Source organism: Corylus avellana, chromosome ca2 (genome assembly GCF_901000735.1).
Source record: "Corylus avellana chromosome ca2, CavTom2PMs-1.0".
NCBI lineage: Eukaryota > Viridiplantae > Streptophyta > Magnoliopsida > Fagales > Betulaceae > Corylus > Corylus avellana.
Window position 1 is genome coordinate 37,772,252 of NC_081542.1, and position 9,823 is coordinate 37,782,074.

Genomic DNA, 9,823 nt, shown 5'->3' on the forward strand with positions numbered 1-9,823 from the left:
AGCTATGCTTTTAAGTTTTGATTTTCTTACAGTTTATTAAAAGCCATTTTCAGAAAATAAAAATAGGTAAATTTCAAATATGTCACTGCTCGTCACACTTATTTATTATATTCATATTCTATTAATTGATGTAGCTTGTTTTATGTAAACAAATTGCAAATTTGTGAAAATATGTTAATTAGCACATGCACGTACTGACTTCCATTTGTCTTTTGCCCCCCTCTAACTAAAGAAAACTAATAATAAGAAAAGATTGACAAAATGTGTTGATGACTAATATATATATATATATATATATATATATATAGAGAGAGAGAGAGAGAGAGAGAGAGTTGGTTTAAATTATGACTATAAAATTAATGCGTTTAAAGTGGAGAAAAGGATTGATAGTGGTGCACCATATAATAAATATCTTCTTAAGCTGGCTTTTTATAGTTTTTGAATCGACCCACTTTTGGCATTACCTTGAGCCAAGCCTAGTGGCAATACTAACGTCTAGCTGGCCAAGCCTATAATATTTAAGTCAACCTAATCTTAACCGGTTAGGATGGCTGGATTAAGAGTTTGTTTGAGGTTGTAATTTTAAAGTGTAATTTGAAAATGTGATGTTTAAAAATACAGTTAAGCGTTTGATAAAACAGTAATTTGGCCTTTAAAATCGCAGTTTAACCTTTAAAATTGTGTGTTTTCAAATCTCAAATTTTTTAAAAACACAACCCCAAACTATCAATTTTTTGCGATTTAGTTTAAAATTGCATTTTTTTGTCTATAAAATCGCAATAACAAATACACCATAACCATGTAGGTCCACAATATCTCATCCCCGGCCACCTAGACGATTGTCATTTCATTACAACCAAAGAGTGACAGAGGCGTGAGCTAAGGAAGTGAGGGCCATAGAATTGAATTCTGTTAAGCCCCAAACCTTCTCTCCACTTAAATAATTATGAGTGAGAAATACTCTATAAAAGAAATATGGGTTCAATCGTTGAAGAGTATCATCATTTTATCTTAACCAAACGCTTTTGTTTTCTCAGTCACTTTTCTACATTTTCTATTGACTTAAAGTATCGGAGTAACCTCTACTGAATTGCCAACGGATCACTTTGAGTCATCTTTTAACTCCTCTTTGTTCTGGCATCTTCTTGTACAATCAAAACCATCAAGGCTAGACAAGCCAACTTGTGAGCTTAATTCATGTGATGGTTCATGCATCTGCGCAAAAAGACAATTTACATACATAGATTTTAACCACACTACCCCCTTTCTGTAAGAATTTCACAAAGAAATTAACCGAAAAGATAAACACAGCAAATCCTCAAAAGATATTATTCGGTGAAATAAATTTATTAAATAATTACCGCAAGATGTTCTTTTTTATTATTGTGGATTATTCGTTATATATATATATATATATATATATATATATAATTGTTGAACCATGCATCCTTGCAAAAACTCAATGGAGGAGAAAACGTCCCCACGTTATCACTTATCACAAGCTCTTGTAAGTTGCTCCTGATTGCTAGTGGGTGCATGCCAATCTGAATGTGGCAGATTGGCAGGCAAGCATACATAATAAAATATATAATAAAGTTATGAGAAATGTTATGGGTCAATAAGTTTTTCATATTTTATACATATTTGTCTACAAATTCAATAGATCAATCATTAGATTTGTGGGGTTCATCATTAATTTATATGAAATTTATATAAGTCTACAAATCTAATAATTGATTTGTAAGATGAGATGAGTCAAATATAGAGAAAATATTGACCCCAGCCTTTCTCGTTAACCTACTCTTCTAATCTTGTTGTCTCTCATTAACTGAACATAATTTTACATCTATGATGCTTTCATCTTGGTCTACCAATGCTTGGCATTCATTTTCAAAACGTGCAATTTAAAAATACGATTTTTAAAAATGTAGTTAAACATTTGGTAAAATTATCGTTTAGCTTTTAAAAAAATGTGTATTTTAAAAAACACACCTTTTGGCTTGTGATTTAAAAACATAAATTTTTTACATTTTCAAATCACAATTTTAAAAAAATAGACTCCCCCATATGATACATTTTGTGTAATTTAGTTTAAAATCTCATTTTTTGTCAGCCCTTGTCTTTTCTGGGTTTGTAAAATTCTTGTTACCAGTCTTTTGTTTTCTCTTCTAAAGATAAAAAACATTAACAAACAAGCCAAATACAAAGTACTTCTAAAAACACAAAAACAATCTTTATTTATATTGCATCAAAACATTTTTTCCAAAACAAAAACAAAAGTCATTATCACCAATTCCCTTCAAACCCTACACTTATGGAATCTTGCTATGAGGTTGTGTATCATAGACATGGTTTCTCTCTCTCTCTCTCTCTCTCTCTCTCTCATACAAACACAATCTATACAAGAGCATCAATATATTCTGAAGAAACAGCTAAATTATTAGGAATATCCAGAAGAGATGACCAAGTTCCAAAGCCTCTCGAGCAAATTCTTAGCCACCATTTCTCTCATTCTCCTCGTTGGCCCCATTTCAGTTTCTTCAAAGAGGAAATGTGAATCCAAAGAAGAAGATCCAAAAACATCCGATGCACTCAAATATAAGCTAATTGGCATGGCTGCGATCCTCCTTGCAAGTGCACTAGGAGTTTGCCTTCCATTTTTGATAAAGAAGATACCATTTTTACACCCAGAGAAAGGTGCTTACTTCCTCATCAAGGCCTTCGCAGCAGGGGTAATCTTGGCAACAGGATTCATCCACGTACTTCCTGATGCCTATGAGAGTTTAAGGAGCCCATGCCTTAGTCAAAATCCGTGGGGGAAGTTTCCGTTTGCCGGCTTTGTTGCAATGTTGTCGGCTATTGGGACTCTGATGATGGAGGCATTTGCTACAGGGTACCAGAAGAGGTCTGAGCTGAGGAAAGCTCAGCCGTTGGATGCAAATGAGGGAAGTGATCATGAACATGCTGATCATCATGGTGCTGGATTTGTGTTGGAGAGATTGGATTCACCTCAACTTATCCGGCAGCGCATAATTTCTCAGGTATGTCAAGTCCCCAGTCTTCATTTCTGATAGCTTATCCAGTTATCCTCTCCATCTCTGTCCCACCAAGCCGAACAAGCAAACTTTTTTTTAAAATTTTTTTTTTTTTTTTTTTTTTATGTATATAAAATAATATAGCCGGCTTGTCTTGTTTACCAAGTGGTGCCTCTCTAATTTTCTAAAGACCATCAGAAATAAATTAATTGAATATCTGTTTTAATTAGCTGAATGGACTATAATTCTCCACAAATAAATTTCTCATGGCACCCCTCAGAATAATCATCCTTAAAAGAGTAGCTCAATAATTGGTTAGACACAACATCTCATCACGAAGCCGGGGGCTGAAGTCTATTCTAATTCCCAACCATTCATAATAGGCAGCAATAACCGGAAAATAAATAATGACTAGGCTGAGGGCCAAGACCACTTTCTAGTTCTTATATTGGTAAATAATTTTTAACACTATTTGTAAATTTGACAGAAACTCAATATAAAATTAGAGGATTAAGGTTTGGGGTCTGACCCATTTTATTAAATGGGTCAAGTTATGGTTAACCTATGTATATAGTTTTTAGTCTTATACCCATAAGATTACTCAAACCTGATATGCAATATAAGGGCTGACAATTTTTTAAACCACCTGTGAATCCGACATAAGCCTAACACAAAATTAGCGAATTAGAGTTAAAGGATCTGACCCGTTTAATTAAATTAATCAAATTATGGTTAACTTAGATAGTCTTATACATATGCTTCGATATGTCTTATAACTCTTAAACCCAACACATAAACACAAATTACCACCGATAATTATAACAAGATACGAACTCACATAAAACACAATAGATATCCCCATCTCTAATTTCTTCCTCTCTCTCTCTCTCTCTCTCTATGTATATATATTGTACAGATTTTGGAGTTGGGTATTCTGGTTCATTCTGTGATTATTGGGGTATCGCTTGGTGCTTCTGGAAGTCCAAAGACAATCAAGCCTCTCATCACAGCATTGAGTTTTCATCAGTTTTTTGAAGGCATGGGACTTGGCGGATGCATTTCTCAGGTACTCTTCAAAAAACTTTTAAAATAGAGAAATAGTATAAATTACATTTTTATTCAATAATTAATTTAAAATGTTAATGTGGTAGTTCCAATTAAGATTTATCTTTCTTTTTTTTTTCCTAACAATAACTAATTCAATAGTTTTTTTTTTTTTTTTTTTTTAAATGAGTCTTTATAAAATCAAACCAAACAAGTACATTTAGGGATGTCAATGCGGACAGTTATTTAACCACTAACCGCTATAACCGCCTAGCGGTTAGCGATTATTTGGTTTACTAACCGCTTTTTATATAATATATTTTTATAATTATAATTATAATAATATTTATACATATAACATAATCAATTGATCATTAATGATTAAATCACATTTTTGTTTTAGATAATTAAATTACAATTTGAGTATTAATATATTATCACTATAATTTATATGAGTATATCACAAGATCAATTGATCATTAAATCATTTAATTATATAATAACAAATTATACATATATACTCATAAGTCATAAGTTGCAAGTTCATACTAATACAACAATGAACAATTAAGTATCTAGAGACTTAGTTTCAATGTATGTTATCAACTTATAAGTCCATATCTGTTATAAATTATAATTATACATTATACATATATGCAATTATGCACATTGAATAATATAACGTATAAGATCAATACTTAATCATATGATTCAATTATAATTCAAATACTTTATTCAAGTTAATCATATTATTAATGTACAATGATAATGTGATTCGTATAATATCAAATTAAGTAATTGACATTGGATTAAATAATAGGTTACTTATAACTACAATTGAAGTATTAATGTATTATCATTCTAATTTTAGTAATTTATATATTATCACTATAATTGATATGATTATATCACATGATGAATTGATCATTAAATTATATGATTATATAATAACAAATAATATATATATGACATAACTCATAAGTCATAAGTCTACAAGTTAATCATATGATTCATATTATTCATGTACAATGATAATCACAATTAAATTAAACAATCTGTTACTTATAGCCGCAATTGAATCAAAGCATTATTAGATACTTTATACTTAGAAAACATATATGACACTTAGGGGTGGGCACGGGTCAGGGCGGGGCGGGTATCGGCCTTTTTCCCAACCCGCCCCGCACCCTGCGGGTTTCAAAATTTCAACCCGCCACCCGAGCACAGACAGCAACACCTGTGCGGGTTCGGGTATTGCGGGACGGGGCGGATCGGGGCGGGTTGTGCGGGTTCTTCTCCAGATCCTCTTTCTTCTCCTCCATTTTCGTCCAATCCTCTCAGAACGCCAAGAAACAAACATTACGTACATCAAACGATTCAAACCTATAAACACAAAACCCCGAGAAACAAACAAACATACACAACCTTGCAGAAAACCAAAGAACGAAAAAGAAAACCAAAGATCGTGGATCTACAAGATCGTGGAGAGAGAGAAAAAAAAACTTAGATCTACAAGATCGTGGTTTATGGAGGTGGGAGCGGCGCAGCAACGGTGATCTAAGGAGGTGAAGCGGCGACATAGGCTAGAGAGAGAAGCTTGAGAGGCAGAGAGAGAGCAAGGGAGACGAGAGACTGAGAGGGAGAGAAAAGGGGGAGGCGGCAGAAGAAAAAGAGAGAGACGCTTAATGGAGTAGGGTTAGGGTTTTTTTCTTTTTATACTTATGCAGCGGGTCGGGGCGGGTACCCGCCTGAAAAATATTTAAAACCCGAAACCCGACCCGCCCCGCCCCGCATGGGTTGAAAGAATTCTACCCGAACCCGCAAAAAAACACATGAAACCCGGGCGGGGCGGGGCGGGTTTGCGGGTTGGGCGGGTTTTTGCCCACCCCTAATGACACTATCTTAGATTCTTAGATCTAAGATAATTTTATTATATTAATATGATTTGTGATTTGTGATTTGTGATTTGTGAGTTAATATGATCATATAATTTAAGTATGAGTATATATATGACCATTAGATCATTATGAATTTAGGACTTAGGAGTTTATCCACGGGATTTGCTAGAGGACCAAATGAGAGTATGTTATGTACAAGGATTGATGAAGTTAATGTTTTATTTGTATCATTTAATGTTTTATTTGAACTTTTTTTATATGTTGTGTTGAACTTTTTTTTTATATTTTGTGTTGAACGTTTGTTTTATATGTTGTGTTTTTCTTTTAAAAAGTTAACAGGTTATGATTTAATATTTAAGGAATTTTTTTTTAAAGTATAAGTAAATGTAAATTTAGGGTAAAATATTTTTGATTTTTCAATATGGGCTCTCTTTATAGCAATTTGGCCCAATAAGATACTAAAAATACAAAAAACAAATGAGGATAAAAAATGCTACAATGATAAAAAAAAATAATAATAAAATTAAAAATCCCAATTTTGAAAAAGCGGTTATAGTAGGCAATTACTTGTTTTACTAACCGCTAACCGGTGGTTAACTGCTAGACGGTTACAGTTGCGGTTAGTGAAATTTAATAATCGCTAAGGCCGTTACGGTTAGAGTTTCACTACGCAATGGGCCACTTCGTTTGCCTTCCTCCCCACATGCCCGACTATCCAACTTTGTAGGCTATTCAGGATGACTTTGCTATCTTCAATTAATTGCCCACACCAACTCCATAGAGTTAGGTTTGATCTCAGGAGTTCTGCTATGATACCATGTTAAATCACCACTTATCTTAAAAGCTTAAACTTATAGGAATATAAATTAATCATTTAATTTATATTCTAACACATATTCTTTCTAAATTGAAATCAAAATCGAACTTTGCTTGACCATGCATTCAAAATTTCAAATCAATGGAGGCATTTTTATATTTTGCAGGCGAAATTTAATTGTCAAACTGTCACAATTATGGTAGTGTTCTTCTCCCTTACCACCCCAACAGGGGTAGCTGTTGGCATAGGAATATCAAACATTTACAACAAGAATAGCCCAACAGCACTCATTGTTCAAGGCTCTCTCTTAGCAGCATCTGCTGGAATTCTGATTTACATGGCACTTGTTGATCTTCTTGCTGCTGACTTCATGAATCCTAAAATGCTAAGCAATTTTAGGCTCCAACTTGGAGCTAATTTTGCACTTCTACTTGGGGCTTGTTTTATGTCACTCTTGGCCAGATGGGGAGAATCTTAACAGTTCTAAGGGGTTTTTTTTTTTTTTTTTTTTTTTTTGTGTGTGTTTGTGTCAATAGTAATAATGGAACCAAAGATTCTGAATCAAGATGTTTTTTACTCTTTTGGACCTATTTACAAGTCGTATAGATTAGGGGGATGTAGGATACATCTCTATGTCTGAAATTAGGTATGTTTCCTTTTCCATTTCTAAAGACTTTCCATCTCTTCAATCTTATATATATGTGTGTGTTAGAATACAAATTAAATTATTAAATTATTTATTTTCTATTACCCTAAATTTTTGGAATAAGTAATAATTTAATATAGTATCAGAACAAAGATCTTTAATTTGAACATTGTCTACATCATTGATCACTTTCCATTTCAATTCAACAAAATTCTACATGTGACCCCAATGGGTAGCTCAATCAATTGAGGATCACACCTCATGAACTGGAAGTCACAAATTCGAATCTCCATCCTTCCTTGTGCGGACTTGTCAAAAAAAAAAAAAAAATCCTAGGTGTGCTTTTAAGTGCTTACCCTCTGATGTAAGAGTGAAAATCTCTAATGATGTGAAATATACACATTACATGTAGCATTTTTCTTCAATTAAATATTTTACGTGTTAAGCTACAATTATTAAGAGAGATTTTAAGTCCACGCATAAAGGGAATAGGATCATCTCCATTTCATTTGAAACGTAGAGTATCCATTTAGTGTAAAATGAGGGATACTATTGTAAATATTGTCCTTCAACTTTAATGTTAAGACAATATTACCTCTTGTTTTACACTAACTTGATCCTCTCAATATCATTTGAAATGAAGAGGATCATTCTCCCATGTAAGGATAAGTGTTAAAACATTAATTAAATGATTAAATGATAAAATCATTAGGCTACTACGATTGGTTGAGGCTTGGGCTTTGGCTTGCCACGCATGAATATAATGTAAGGCCATTCTTATCACATATATCATTTTTTATATTTCTTTTGAGGAAATATAATGATGAATCCTTTTGGGCTCCGGTCCTCTGGCCTATGGGCCTCCTATTTACTGGTGGCGTTGCTGTACGTTAATCAAGGATCCACTATGAAATTCAAGTCTTTTTTTTCGTAGGTGGGCCAAGTTTTTTCGAAAAAGAAAAAATATATATATTATTCATAAAAATTTTAAAAAAAATTATTGTAGTGTGCAAGAATAGAGCTGATGAATCATCCTTTACCATGAGCAAAACGGCAATTTTTCTGTCCCCCTTTTTGTTTTTAACTAGTAGAGCGGTAATAGAGTTTCACACGTTACTTGATATAGTAGCTCTGCCCAAAACCTTTTGACATGGCTCTCGTTTATGGGCATGTTAAAGTAATGTTATTTAATAGATTCTTATATATTTATTATACAACGGAATTAATTAGCTCTTAGATTAACACTTGTAAAAAATATTGTTCATCTAACAGTTAATTTTTACTACAATTCATCAAGTTATACGTACAGTCTACTAGGCAAATACTACTTTTCAGTGCCTCGTGCTTCTTAAAGGGTATGGAATGCATGTGCCAAATAATGACCAATGAAGAATAAAATAAAACCCCATTAATTATCAAACCTAAGAAATGATCATAGCTTACGTAGTTTGATCAAATGAAATTTTAGTAGCCGACACATGCAATGGCTTGTATTTTGTATGTATGCAGAAGTGACGGTAAATTGTTCTAACACATTTTCAACATGTTCTGAAATCTAGAGACAAAACTGAAAACTGGTTCCCTTAGAATATTTTCTAGTCAAATATATTGTCTTGTCTCATCAATCAGCTGCAGACAAGGGTAGCACTTTCGGCCGATCCACTGCATGCAACAGATTATTCTTGTTGTAATTAAGGCAGCCACCTCAACCGTTGACAAAAGCCGATGATTTCATGGGCGTTTTGTAAGCATTGTGCCCAGCAAAATTTTCTTGTTTATTAGATCCAGTTTTGCCGACACCCTTCCCAATTCAACAAACTGGCAGTCCTGTTGCATGTGGGCTACCTTATTTTTCAACATCCGTGTGGGCGATTTATATCTGTGTTTGGTTAATCAGCTTATAAGTCAACAATGGCGACCATGGTTGTTGTTCGAGGAAGGACATGATCTTTGTTAAAAATGGTCGCGGGTGGTCCTCATCGCACCAATTTTTTTTTAAAAAAATGTTTTTTACCTGGATTTTGATAATCCAAACCACGAGGGATGCATGATGCACGTCGTAAGGATTGCTTTTTTTTTTTTTTTTTTTTTTAATTGTTTGGTAGAGGGCTTGATGTTTGATGCGGATAAGACGAGTTTATTATTTTGTAATTAATAATGGGTTTAGCTCAAAGTCGATCGGTCAAATTAGGATTAGGGTTAGGATTTGGTGATTGGGTCTATTTAAGTGAAGTAGTAGTCCTATTTTCAAATGCAAACGTGGTTGATGAATAAACATATTTTATTCTTTGATTAAGTTCACACTCATTTGTCATATTTATTTGACAACGGCTACATGATGTGTTTAAGTGGCTTATATGGAAAGTCACTTAAAACACGTCAT

General features: G+C 33.3%; 1 protein-coding gene across 1 annotated transcript; it reads left to right on the plus strand.

Moving 5' to 3' along the window:
- Positions 1-2,293: 2,293 nt before the first annotated feature.
- LOC132171965 (zinc transporter 5-like) lies at positions 2,294-7,338 on the plus strand. Its single transcript, XM_059583385.1, has 3 exons — positions 2,294-3,041; positions 3,952-4,101; positions 6,961-7,338. The coding sequence occupies exons 1-3, from the start codon at positions 2,460-2,462 to the stop codon at positions 7,270-7,272; spliced, it is 1,044 nt and encodes a 347-aa protein (XP_059439368.1). The 5' UTR covers positions 2,294-2,459; the 3' UTR covers positions 7,273-7,338.
- The last annotated feature ends 2,485 nt before the right edge of the window (positions 7,339-9,823 follow it).

Excerpts from the sequence above, each read along its gene's own strand:
- LOC132171965 (XM_059583385.1), top strand. The coding sequence starts at position 2,460 with ATGACCAAGTTCCAAAGCCTCTCGAGCAAATTCTTAGCCACCATTTCT. Across the intron at positions 3,042-3,951 it reads GGCAGCGCATAATTTCTCAG|ATTTTGGAGTTGGGTATTCT; the intron begins GTATGTCAAGTC and ends TATATTGTACAG. Across the intron at positions 4,102-6,960 it reads TTGGCGGATGCATTTCTCAG|GCGAAATTTAATTGTCAAAC; the intron begins GTACTCTTCAAA and ends TATATTTTGCAG.